At 39.4% G+C, this 13,895-nt stretch overlaps 1 protein-coding gene across 1 annotated transcript; it reads left to right on the top strand.

The window, feature by feature from the left end:
* Nucleotides 1-1,421: 1,421 nt before the first annotated feature.
* On the top strand, nucleotides 1,422-13,655 carry arcn1b (archain 1b). Its single transcript, XM_088301104.1, has 10 exons — nucleotides 1,422-1,624; nucleotides 2,316-2,579; nucleotides 6,053-6,232; nucleotides 8,303-8,508; nucleotides 8,606-8,767; nucleotides 9,342-9,507; nucleotides 9,804-9,951; nucleotides 10,918-11,026; nucleotides 11,182-11,386; nucleotides 12,199-13,655. Exons 1-10 carry the CDS (start codon nucleotides 1,622-1,624, stop codon nucleotides 12,286-12,288), a joined length of 1,533 nt encoding a protein of 510 aa, XP_088157230.1. The 5' UTR covers nucleotides 1,422-1,621; the 3' UTR covers nucleotides 12,289-13,655.
* The last annotated feature ends 240 nt before the right edge of the window (nucleotides 13,656-13,895 follow it).

Here is a 13,895-nt window from a genome sequence, read left to right as displayed (position 1 = left end):
GGTCTTAAAGCCATTGATATAAATTGTATTAACGGCACCATGAAACTTAATTGGTTAAGTTAATTTTTGAAGAATAAAAACAGTTTGTGGTTTCATATCCCGAATTATATTTTTGATTGATTAGGAGGGATTAATTTCCCCCTCAGATGTGATTTTGACCTGGACAAGATCCCTATCAAACTGGCCACCTTCCATCAACAAGTTTTACACGACTGGAGAATGATTTACAAACATAATTTTAGTCCCCACAAAACCCCATAATGGAATTGTACATGCATTTTGTCTAGCAATAAATGATTTTTTTTTTCAGAATTGGTTCAAAAGAAGAATTTGGTTCCTGACATCGTGGACCATACGGGAAAATTTTTTCCCTTTGAAATGATCTGTTCTAAATCTAACCTGACTGACAAAAGGCAATATAATCTTATCAAAGCATATACTCAGTCTGTAATCATTATGTTCATTTCACAGTAATGTGAACCCATCACTTTCTTTGACACAACACAACGTAGCCTAATATACCTAATGTCACAATCCGGCAAAACTTTTTTAAAGAACTGTATCCTTTCTCATCAAAAAAAATTTCAATCCTACAAATCTTCTCAAAGGAAGTTAGAAGTTTGAGATCCAAATTCTTTAAATGTCCAGTTCAACCGAAAGCAAAGGAAATTCATTGTAAAATGCTCAATATGGTATAACCATCATCTGAATTAAAAAAAAAAGAAAATCGCTTTAATTTGGACCACAACAACTGTTTATTCTGTGATTAAGTGTTGAATTAACAGAACACCTATTTTATGACTGCAAATTTGTTAATTCCTTCTGCGAAGATCTGTACGACAAGTTGTTGCCTAAATTACCCAATCTTTCAGTTCTGTCAATGGAAAATATTTTGTATGGTATTTCTGTTAAATAATCATCCCATGACCTAATAATTAACACACGTATCCTTGTCGGAAAATATTTTATGCATAAAAGTGGATACATTAAATCTAAACCAAAATTTTATGTTTTTCATAAAGATGTCATGTCATTACTTTGTATCCTATAGAAATACACGATGAAGAAGAATGCTGTGAAACTATAGAGCTGAGTAGAGGAGTTGAACTTTGCTGAAAGCCCCTAGTGACCCCCGTGTTACTTGTGTAACGTCCGAGGGTAGGGGTCATTTATTTATTTATTCATTTTATTTTTCATGGTTATTATTGTGAATTTATTTTAATTCTTCTGTTTTATTTTGTGATACTTTCTTGAGGCCTTTCTGTTATTTTTTATGAAATATATTGACAATGTAATATGACAATATTTTTTGTACATTTAAAGTTCTATAACAATAATAACTAAAAAATATTGTAATAATCGTGGGTTTTTGTCACGTTAAGAATCACGTGACGACATTGATGCACACGTCACAGGTTTGCAGTGTGGGCTGGTTTAGCGCTGTACTTCCGGTGGAGACGTGGCTCTGCACTGCTGCCATATTGACGCCAGGCAAGCTAACAGCCATACATCCTCAAGTGAAGTCTACCGTCTTACCTTGCCTATTCGGAGTGATTAAGAGAACCCAAGCAAAAAAGACAAAGAAGCTGAAGGTCGTCATTGTACAGAAAGAGAAACAAAAATGGTAAGAAGACACGTCAACTCCAGAAAGTTAAATACGTTTTGTTGGGCCTTGGCTTCAAAACATAGGCCAAAGCAGTGTGGCTGGCTAATGCTAGGTAACAGTTGGGTCTCCGACAGCGAAATTATGCTTCCAACCTTTAGAGCGACAGTTCCAATATTTTCGTAAAGCTATCATTTTGACACAAATGTAATTGTAGTCATTGAATCTGGGTGCTGTGACCAAACGGGCGACATAGCTATGTTGCAGGCTGAAGTGACGTGAAGTAGCTCACTGGCTGTCTGAAGCAGAAGCTTTGCTAACGTTGCCTGCTGTCAGTGTGCAGATCCTTCTCAACCTTCTTTAATAACGTCACAGTGGGTTCGAGTTCTGTCAACATCCACTGCATACACGTCCAACGTCTTGTGAAATTCATTTATTTGTATTCATTGTCCTTTCCTAGTGCTGCTGCTCCCGTTGAGATGTCAAAGACTTGTGTAAAATTGAATGTGTCAAATAATTGTAGTTTAATGTGCAATTTGGCCTTGTTTACAGCCACCAATTTCTCATGTAGTAATAACAGCTGGTTTGTTCAGTACTCTCTGATTTAATACCCCATATTTTTGCAGTTAAAACTATTTAATCTATCAGTTCTGACAGTGTGTCGGTACAGTTTTCTGTGTTACATACAGTATGACACACTTGTCATCTTCAGGTGCTGTTGGCAGCGGCGGTGTGCACCAAGGCTGGCAAGGCCATTGTTTCGCGGCAGTTTGTTGAAATGACGCGGACACGAATTGAAGGTCTACTTGCTGCATTTCCAAAACTGATGAACACAGGGAAGCAACATACCTTTGTGGAAACGGACAGTGTTCGTTACGTGTACCAGCCTCTGGAGAAGCTGTACATGGTCCTCATCACCACCAAGAACAGTAACATCCTTGAGGACCTTGAAACACTCAGACTCTTCTCTCGTGTGGTAAGCCTTCCGTTGTTGGCATGATTACATGTGTGTGGTGTGTTGTGCCCCTAATCAATTTTAAATGTTCTGACTTTTCATACCTGGTCTATGGCTAGGAAGAAAGGTCAGTGTGAAGCCACTTTTAACTCAGACTCAACAATCAAATTTATATCACTGTCACAATGTAGTAGAATGCAATTCTCAATTTGCAGAGGCTGCAATTTGGGTAAAAATAAAACAAAACTTTGCTTCATTTCAGTCGGTCGGTATGTATAACTATATTTTATTTATGTACGTAGTTGAAGTGATGGAGCGACAAATCCTTTTGCATTATTGTATATGACTCATTGCTTAGTGACTTAAATTTACGCCACACCTTTTCAAATTTGGTGAAGTTGTGAATGCTTTGAAAGGGAAGTCAAACCCCCAAAATTATTTTTGATAAAATCTCCTTTTGGCCTTCACTTGTTTAACATGGCTTTCTGATTAATATTGCGTTTGTGGAATATCAGTTAAGCAGCAAAAAACACTTGTTTTTAGCCGTTTGAGGGGGGCGGCCATTTTGTCACTATTGTCGACTGAGAATGACATCACAGTTGCGCAGGGATTAGGTAATGACCAATAATAGCTAACCTGTTTTCTGAAGCTGAGCCATGATTGGTCGTTAACTGATCCCTAAGCAACTGTGATGTCATTTTCAGTCGACATTAGTGACAAAATGTCTGACCTCCAAGATGGCTAAAAACAGGTTAAACAGTAAAATCCTTACTGCTTTACTCATTCCATAAACTAGGGCGGAACGAATTTCGGAAAAAATTGTTTTGCAATTTTCCTGAAAGATACTGCGTTTTTTCACTCTCTTCCACGCTCATTACCGTTCTTCTTCGTTTGGATGCCATGATCTACAGACGTAAATGTAAAAGAATGGATTTGAACTCTTTCTCAATTTCAGTAAAACTCATGCCAACGGGTCACTTACATGTCGCCGTTTTGGATTCAATCACGGGGAAGCTGTCAAAGTTTTTCCGTTGTATGGAGCGGGAACTGCTTAAGTTTGCGCTACTGCGGGCTTGTGAGGAATTGATCGTCAATGTAATATAGTAGTACAAAATTTAATGCATACGTTTTTTCCCAGATGTGAGAATTTCTGTTTGACAGAGGTCTGTATGTGGGAATACTTACTGTATACCATTAAAAACTAAAACTATTACTGTAATAATGCCAAGACACTAAAGAGGTTTTGTGAGGGGGCAGTTCTTTCTCAAGTTTTTCAAAACTCCTTGTTGTCAAGCATATCTTTGGATTCACGGGTAATTGTGTATATAATGTCAATAAAATCATTGCCCCTCAGCATAACTAAATTGATTAAAATTTAATATATAAGATATAATTGTGAGACCTATTATTGTAAAGATTTCAAAACTCAGTACTCTGAGGTGCAAAATAGCGCGAAAATTATTGATGAGATCAATATTTAATATACATTTGACAAACCTGACAATATTTAGCCGGCTGTGGAGCAATGATTACAACTGTTAAGCAGTCAATTAAGCCCAGCTAGACAGTTTATAAAGCAACGCCTTTCGTCTTTTGTTGCTTTATTGCTTGCCTCACGCCGTCACAGCAAAAGATAAAGAAGGTTTGGCCGATTCCACGCTGGACAAGAACTATACAAAAATACACCAGTTGGGCTATTGCTGGCTAGAAGCTTGTACGTTATTCAGATGGATGTAAAATGTGTCCAAATAAGTGCTTCAGAAAATGCATGGCAGAACATAGGTTCTGCCGTTTGACAATGTGTTGATCGGAGTGTATGTATATACTTGATATGTTTTCAAAAAAGTGAAAAAGGCTTGTTAAAGTACTTTGGACAACATAGTGTGTAGCTAAAGCACTTTGTTTACACTCATGATAAAATCGGATGTTAAATTTTTGGAATCAATGATGTGTTTTTTTTCCCCTCTTCTTCAAAAGTGCAATTATATACATTTTTTAAATGAATTTAATTAATTAAATATCCAATCTATTCGATTGGATATAGGATTTAATGGTTAACGAACATCAATCGCGTATTTGAGGTACCAGTTCAGTTCCTGAACTCTATATATGACGACGAGAACAACTTCTGGGGTGTCACTCAACAGCAACTGGTGGGTGCAAACAAAGGCACAGTCTAGGTCCTGACGTCGCATCCATTTCCAACATGGCTCCTTGCATTTAAATTAAACGGGGATTTCAGGCACGCTGTTTTGGAAAATGCAAGACTAGACACACGGATATGAACACCAGATATTCATCAAACATTACAAGATTGCTCCCTTTCACCATCAACTAAATGGGCTCGCGGAGATGCCCTTTAACAACACTAATTGAATTAGATAAACGTTAGTTTTACATAATGGTTTATTTGCCTTTATTTTATCGGAAGCCTAACCTATTAGACAGAATTTACATGTATAAGCTATTCTTTATTGTCATACAGATTAATTTATTGCTTGTTTGTTCCAAAACAACTTCGGAAGAGGACCCTGAAAAATAATAGTATAATAATTTGCAATGTCGAGGTGATAATAATTTTTTTTATCAATTCATTAATTTTTAACTTGCTAAATTGTATAAAGGTTCCTCATATTAACAAAGCAAAAACAAAGATGTTAAGGAACTGAGAACAGTATATTTTTTAATTTTTCTTTTTAAGACAAAGACTACTGCGCTGTTGGCACGCACATCGAGCAGAAATGGCATTTAAAGTTTTAAGTCTTGAATTGAAAGGGAATGTGCATCTATATGTCAGAAATTTAAATCTAAAATCACAAGTTAGGTGAAAAAAAAGAACAATGCGCTAAAAAGAATGCATATCTCACAGAGTGGAGAGGAAACCGGTTATGCCCGGTACACGCATGCAGATTTCTCGTAGCTGAAACTAATTTAGACACTCCATACGTGACAAGAAAAAGTGTTTTCTTACTTCTCATATTGAGTGTGTGTTTGTGTGTGATCTACTAAATACAATACAATGTGATAAAACTATTTATATAGCGCATTACTCAACAACTGGAGCAGTAACAAAGCGCTTTCCAAGATGACAACACACACACACACGCACACACGCACAACTAATTTCTCAAACAATTGAAACTCTTCTCCCTGAAACCAAATCTCTGTAAGACCAAGACTGGCCTGTGATACATATATAGGAGGAGCTGCTTGCTGGTGCGGCATGCTGCAATTTACATACGATCCGATTAGTCGATTAATCGCGACTACTGTTGGTGATTAGTCGACTACCAAAATAATCGTTTGTGGCAGTCCTATTAGAAGATACCAGCAGATCGGCTAACTGTTAATTTGTATGGCAATTGTCCCAATGAATAAGGATTTTGAGTCCAAACTTGTCCCCCCACTTACATTTTTCTCAAATCTTGCCAGCCAAGAAACACTTACCTTCATGCAAGAAAATGATGTCAAGTACCCCCTTTATGCCTGTCCAGATCCCGGAATACTGCCGTGTGCTGGAGGAGAGTGAAATATCAGAGCACTGTTTTGACCTGATCTTTGCCTTTGATGAGATTGTGGCTCTGGGCTACAGAGAGAATGTCAACCTGGCTCAAATCCGCACCTTCACGGAGATGGACTCCCACGAGGAAAAGGTTTTCCGTGCTGTCAGAGAGGTGAGTTCATCAAGTTGGGTCTGGGTCTTTTAAGGCTGGGTTTATATTCCGTCTTTGTGGCATTCAGCATGACAATCAGCTGTCTATGCACAATTGCAAGAAAAAGTCAAATACTAAGCACTCTGCAGCAGCTGCTGTCGGAGAATAAAGTATGCAAACCCTTTGGAATTTCTTAAGTTTCTTCATGAATTGGTCGTATAATTTGAGCTTCTAAATCACAAAAATAATCAGTCTGCTAAAACCAGTGCTTCTCAAATAGTGGGGTGGGCCCCCCTGGAGGGGAGCGGTGCAGTGCTGAGGGGAGCGCATGTGAACCTGCTTTTTTTTTTTTGCTGTACTGCAATAAAGTGTAATTGCACCTCCACTCCAGTAGATGGCAGTGGCGCTCTCCTTGCCCATTGTGCACAGTGAGTATTAACTCTACGGTGAAGGTTTGTTTGGCAACGAAAATGCTGTTATTTATAGTTGCGACGAAGAGTGGATGGTAGAGGGCTGCACAAATTGTTTTCTTCTTGCTGGGGGGGGGGCTTAACATTAAATAATAAACAATTACATGTTTTCATTTATCCATCCATCTTCTGTACCGCTTCTCCTCACTAGGGTCGCGGGGGCTACTGGAGCCTATCCCAGCTATCTTCGGGCAGTAAGCGGGGGACACCTTGAATTAATTGCCAGCCAATTGCAGGGCACACAGAGACGAACAACCATCCGCACTCACACCCATACCTAGGGGCAATTTAGCGTGTTCAATCGGCCTACAATGCATGCTTTTGGAATGTGGGAGGAAACCGGAGTACCCGGAGGAAACCCACGCAGGCACGGGGAGAACATGCAAACTCCACACATGATGGCCGGGGCCGGGATTTAACCCACGCCTGATGCTGTCTCTCACTGTGAGGCCATCGTGCTAACCAGTCGGGCCACCGTGCCGCCCGTGTTTTCATTTACGTTTATTGCAAATAACATATAAACTTACGCAGCACAGAGGAGAAAAACAAAGTAAGTGAACCTCTCAGCGACAAATTCTCGAAAAGCTCTTCAGTGTCACGTGTGAGCCAACCCAGAGTACAATCCATGAGATGAGATTGGAGGTAAGACTTAAAGCTGCTACGGCCACAAGAAAACCGGTTTGGAATTGGTTTCGTATCAAGGAGAGTTGCTTGATGTGCCTTGCTCGAAAGAGCTCTCAGATGACGAGATTAGGCCTGCAGCTAGTGAATATTTTGGTATCGGATGTCCTACTTAGGTTTGGACGGTATTACAGTGCAGCTCATATGGACCAAATATTTATATTAAATACCATTATTAGACAACACATACAATTTGTATTTTCACGACCGAAAGGCGCACTTAAGGCTATAATTTTCTCCAAAGTATAATGCGTCGCACCTGGTGTGTGCATTGAGTTCCAAAATCTGTAAGCGTTGTTGTAACTTTCTTGAGCACTGAGCTTGACTGATGGGAGCATTGCCTGCCGACACACTGCTTATATAGAGGAAAGGCGGACGTGACTGAGGACAGCATGTGCAGACGCGAAAGGCACAACCCCAGTAGGTATTGCAGCGTAGCAAATGAACTCGGAGCTTGCCATCATTCCGGGAAGCTTAACAAAGGAACCCAAACCATTGGACATCGGTGTAAACATGGTGGTGAAAGTGAAGTCGTGATCGGCATGAGAGCGATGAATTGGATTATTGGGCTAAACGTTAGCCCTGTTAGCCATGATTGTGTCTGCTTGCACTGTTCAAACTTTAGAAAAAGCTGGCGTCATTTCTTAGTAGCCGCATGGCTACAAGACTGACCCCGACGAGAGAGAACCTGTTAAATACTTAAAAAAAAAAAGGACAACCAAACTCACTTTAGCTGCTGATGCCTTTTTAAATACATACGCAAGCATGCATGCTACCACATGTTTTACCATACTTGACCTCAATAATACTGTGAGGTTATGTATATGTTAAATACAGAAAATAGCACCCTTTACTAAGAAAATCCGATTTTCTTTTTTTTTTTTTTTTTTTTGGTGGTATTTGTTTAAGCATGTTGTCTTTTTTTTCCGTCAACCCGCAGACCCAGGAGCGAGAAGCCAAGGCTGAGATGAGGAGAAAGGCTAAGGAGCTGCAGCAGGCTCGAAGGGATGCAGAACGTTCTGGCAAGAAGGGACCAGCTTTCGGTGGCTTTGGCAGCGGTGGCATGACCAGCATCTCCTCAGGATCGATCATCACAGAAACCATCGTAGAGCCTGAAAAGCCCAAGATCACACCAACTCCAGTCAGGTACACCAAATAAGGAATCCATAGTTGGACAGCACTGGCTTCTTTTGAATGGTCAAGGGATGTTCTTTTGTCAAACTGTTTTTCTCCCCCTGTCCAGACCAAGTGGACCAAGTAAGGCACTGAAGCTGGGTGCTAAAGGGAAAGAAGTGGACAACTTTGTTGACAAGTTGAAGTCGGAGGGCGAAACTATCATGCCATCCTCTGGGAAGAGAGGCTCAGATGTTTCTAAAGCTCTACCACCACCAGTGAATGTGGAGAGGTTGGGACTCATCTTCATCAATTAAAATAAATAAATAAAATAAAAAATACTGTGAACAAAATTTGCATCAATACCTTCTAAGATTAATTTGTTATTCCACTGAGTTTAAGTTTAAGGCATTCTGAGCCTAAAACTGGCTCCAAATGAGCGACAGTCTCACTAATTCTGTCGATACATGTTGTTTTGATGATGACATCATTTTCCAATTGCTTGTACCATCACTTTTCATTAAGTATATCTATTTTTTTCTGATCCAAATTGGTTCATGGGTTTTGTTCTCCACGCAGAAAGAAAAAAAAAAAAATAATACAAGTGAGCCATTTAACCAAATGTAAACAAGATGGTTGGCTCAACAACAACCAAATGTTGGATTCAAACAGTGATAGCGTTACGTGCCATGGTGTTCACAATACTTTACTATTTTCAGATGTTTTATTGCAGAAAGATTTGAAAAATTGTAGCTTGTCATGAATGTTCATGCAGCTCTTCCTTTTAGTTAGTTACAAAAAAATATATTCAGCAACTACATGGAGTGGTCCCAACCCAACACTTGTCTAATTTTGTTTGTGTACAGTGTACATCTTCGTGTTGAGGAGAAGATCTCGCTCACTTGCGGTCGCGATGGCGGGCTGCAAAACATGGAGGTACTGGGCATGGTGACGCTCCGAGTCACAGACGACAAGAACGGACGCATCCGCCTTGTTCTCCTCAATAATGACAACAAAGGATTACAGCTGCAAGTGGGTGTTTTGCAAAATACAGGCACACACTTGAGACATTTTTTGTCACACGGGAAGTGACATGTTAAAATTGATAGAACTTGATTTGTATTAACTAGTCAGAACGGTATAAGTTGCAAAAATGTCATTTGACATATCCGTCTCGAGATGATTTGGTTTTAGGCCTTTGGAATTTCTAAATTATGAAGCATCTGTACTATACTGTAATGCCTTGCATTCAACCCATACCAGATATGTAAATTAGGAACAAATATTGACCAGTGATCAACAGGCATGCCCCATCATGTGCCCCTTAGACACATCCCAATGTGGACAAGAAGTTGTTCACATCAGACTCAGTGATTGGCCTGAAGAACCCTGAGAAGGCCTTCCCTCTCAACAATGACGTTGGCGTGCTGAAATGGAGACTACAGACCACAGACGAGTCACTCATACCTTTAACCAGTAAGTCCAAATTGGATAACAAATAAGACAATGTTTGTTTTTTTTGTGCACTCTTATCACAAGTGCATTTGGTTGCTGCATGATCAGAGCTCCAATAGTGCACAGCAGGCAGCCATGCTAAAGGACATCAACCCCCATCAAAGCAGTGTTCATTTTATCAGCAATTTTTATTTTGTCTCAGTTTTAGTATACATCCACACATGGAGCATGTTCTCTGCTCATTCAAAACACACAATTTTGCTTACTTAAAGCAAGACGAAAGAACTTATGTGTTTTCTTTGAATATGGCGGCTCCATATGGATAAAAGCAGTAGTGTTTTTTTTCTCAAATAGACCACATTTCCAATGAGGACTAACGATTAATGTCATGAAATTGCCTGCAGCTGGACTGAATTACATTTAGGTTTCCTGTGGCTGTGTGAAGGTCAAAAATCTAATTGTGTCTAACCAATATCATAGAACAATGTTGAAAATCAACATTTAACTTTGGTTTTGTACCATATTAAGTTGCAGCAGGTGTCTGACTTGTACAGTACTTGCGGGATTCAGACCCCAGAGCGTTAGGAAAACCTTCACCGTCCGTAATCACAAAGTATATGCGCAATTAAAAGTCATCTTTCCTTGATGTCCCCCTCAAAGGACAAACGCTATTATTAGCTGGGTTTCCACGACAGTCCTTGCTGTCACTCCACTCAAACGGGTGCTGGCGACGCAATCAAGGACATATGACAAGTGGAAAATGGAAGCGTTTCCATTCCACTTTTGCGATATACATACTTCTATATTGACAGGTCTCAGAAACCACCTCATCGAAGCGTACATTTTTGTTTTCAATATTTGAGTTTTTTTTCTCCAAATTTGTGTTTCCATTACTAGTTTGTGGTAATTTACATACTGCGCATTTGTGAAGGCAATGGAAGCCTGTCAATTGCCATTTTCATCCACAATGTGTCAATTATCCATCAGTAAACTGCTGGCCTTCAGAGAGTGGCAATGGCTGTGATGTCAACATTGAATACGAGCTGCAGGAGGAGAGCCTGGAGCTCAATGACGTGGTCATTACCATACCAGTACCGTAAGTAGATGAAATCTTCTTTTTAAGTAGTTTAAAGAACGCATAGTGACACATTGGCGTTCTTAAAAATAAGTTCTGGTCATGTTGTTCGTATAAACGTTGCCATAGGTGTCATCACAATGTGTGTTACATAAGGTGGATCTGTCCCCATGCAGGTCTGGCGTTGGTGCTCCCGTGATCGGCGATCTGGACGGAGAGTACAAACACGACAGCAGGCGAAACATCCTGGAATGGTGCCTACCCGTCATCGATGCCAACAACAAGACCGGCAGCCTGGAGTTCAGCATTAGCGGACAGCCCAATGACTTCTTCCCCGTTAATGTGTCCTTTGTGTCCAAACGCAATTACTGCGACATCCAGGTATGAACTTGGGAAGAACGCTTGATTGCCTTATTTAAAAATATAAACTGAAATAGACAAACAAAAAAATATAAAATAAGATGAAGAAAGTGAACAAGCAGCAATAAATTACATCATTTGGTCTACATTTTCAACAGGTGAAAGTAAATGTATCTAGTTCTACCCTTATAGCACGTTTTTTAGGATATATTTTCCCAGAATACAATACAATACAATTTTATTTATATAGCGTATTTCACAACAGCTGGAGCTGTAACAAAGCACTTTCCTTATGCCATCATATAAAATTAAATTTCATATCTTGATATTTTTGTCAGAAAACTAATGACTTTCTCTCCGCGTCAAAGTGTTTCCCGGGCGTGTGTGTCTGCACGTCCCGCCTCCCACAGCAACGAGCAATTTGACTGGCGGGAGAGAGAACAACGCTAGTGCAACAATGCTCATGCCATATGTAAACAAACTTGCATGTAATTGACAATTTATCAAGTCCAGAAAAAAAACAACAAAAAAAATTGCGTACGTTTTATTGATCCAACGATAAGTTCATATCGTAATTATGGTGAGAGGCCTATTAATACCTCTTAACTATTCTATTCATTCACAATGTATCCAAATAATGCGCACATATATACATTTGGAAGGACAAGCTCTGCTGAATATGTAACATCAACTCATTCTTGGAGTTTTCATGTTGCGCTAATTTAGATCTTAAAAGTATTACAGTTGATTGGCTGATTTGATTTGATTTGTATGCTTTACTGTCCGTATGAAACATGCCAATGATGAACGTCTTTTGTTTTTCTGTTTATCAGGTTGTCAAGGTGACTCACGTAGATGGAGACGGCTCCGTTAGATTCTCTTCAGAGACCTCCTTTGTTGTTGACAAATATGAAATCCTGTAAGAATATTATATTTAAAAAAAAAAGTGGGAAAAGAAAAAAATGGCCTATGAAAAATACTCCAAATCTGTGCTCCAGAGAACGATTGACAAATCCTTGCCTGTCCACCCTGTATACTATTGCACAGACTGTGTACATGAACAGGACTCCATCATCCCTCTGGCAAATAGTGCGCCAAGTGCTGGGAAGAGCTGCAGTGATATATTTATGTTCGTTAGAGCGAGAAGGATCATCTATAGTGTTAAGAATTGCGATTTCGGAACAACATCAATTCTGTTGTTGACCCGAACGGAGGCCGAGGATGATTGCAGGGCAGGCCACTGATCACATCGCGATTAGTCTGTCAGTAATAATTTGGGATGAGTTTGGGGGGACCTGCAAACACAAAGCAGTGGTGTCAGCCTCGACTCAAATTGGCTCATGTACTTACATGCATCCTCCACCACCACACTTCTTTCCTCTCAATGTTGATGCAATAGTTTGATATGGCTGATTGGGGTTCTTTCTTTCTTTTTCTAAATGCTCTTGTCCTTAACTACACAGTTCTTGTACCCGGTATGGTAAGCAATCAAATTATTGTTGATCTCTCCGATTTCTCACTGGTTTTTTTTTCTAGTGAGGACATTTCAGTAGAAAAGTTACAGATTGGACCTCGGCACAAAAGCGAATGCTCGATATATATTTTAAGTTCTATCTGCTGACATCTATTGCAGTGTGTCCTTTTTTATTTTTAATGCTGGCTTTTTTGTTACTTTTTTTGCTGTACAATTTGTCATAATTTTCCACCACACGCCATTGAAGTTTGACATGGAAGAGCAGATCCTACCCAACACGGAATATTGCAACTTTGATATTTTTATAACGCTGTAGTAGCCCCTCTTCACACAGAAGTAAACTCGGTTTCACGTATGGCATTTGAATAAGTGAGATGTACCCTCAACATAGGCCACAAACAATGAAGTTCTAAATGCGACAAGGACCCACTACTCATCCTCCCAGCCCACAAAAATGCAAATAAACTCCAGAGCATCTTGTAATTGGGCCCTTCACACCCCAAAGATAAGAACTGGGCGCTAACACCCACGTTCATCCATCTAGTCCACAGTCAGTTTTTTTTTTTTTTTTTTTTTTTTTTATAACACTGACTAAATCAAGATTATTAAGAAATGAATGTCTTTTGTCTTTCTTGGTTTATTTTTCACTTGGATTCCCCAAATTTCAATTTAGCAACGGTTGTGTGGATGTGTTGGAGTGGGAAATAACTAGATCATGCATTTTTAACTAAATTGTGAAGGGGAATCGTAACATTCCATTGTACAATTAGGGGGAAACAGAATCTTTAATGTAATAAAATGTATTCTTGAAAAGTACATGGTTGTTGTGTCATTTCATGTAATTACTTAAAAAGTATTACTACTGTATTTGTTTTGTTTTCCATAATATTACTAATTGTAACCATCCTGGTAATGCACCGGTCTCGCTAAATACCTTGCAAAAAGACTTGGATTTGAAATCCAGTACTGCAATTGGTTTGAGGCATAAAATAAACCAGGGAGGGTAATCTAAGGTTCTAAAGTAGAATTTGCTCGTCTATCTTTTTATGGCAGCCA

Source organism: Idiotropiscis lumnitzeri, chromosome 7 (assembly GCF_059441095.1).
Source record: "Idiotropiscis lumnitzeri isolate Australia: NSW breed Sydney's pygmy pipehorse chromosome 7, RoL_Ilum_1.0, whole genome shotgun sequence".
Classification (NCBI taxonomy): domain Eukaryota; kingdom Metazoa; phylum Chordata; class Actinopteri; order Syngnathiformes; family Syngnathidae; genus Idiotropiscis; species Idiotropiscis lumnitzeri.
Note: the sequence above shows the minus strand (reverse complement) of the source record. Positions and strands in the feature narration are given on the sequence as shown.

Excerpts from the sequence above, each read along its gene's own strand:
- arcn1b (XM_088301104.1), top strand. Across the intron at positions 8,768-9,341 it reads CCACCAGTGAATGTGGAGAG|TGTACATCTTCGTGTTGAGG; the intron begins GTTGGGACTCAT and ends GTTTGTGTACAG. Across the intron at positions 9,508-9,803 it reads ACAAAGGATTACAGCTGCAA|ACACATCCCAATGTGGACAA; the intron begins GTGGGTGTTTTG and ends TGTGCCCCTTAG.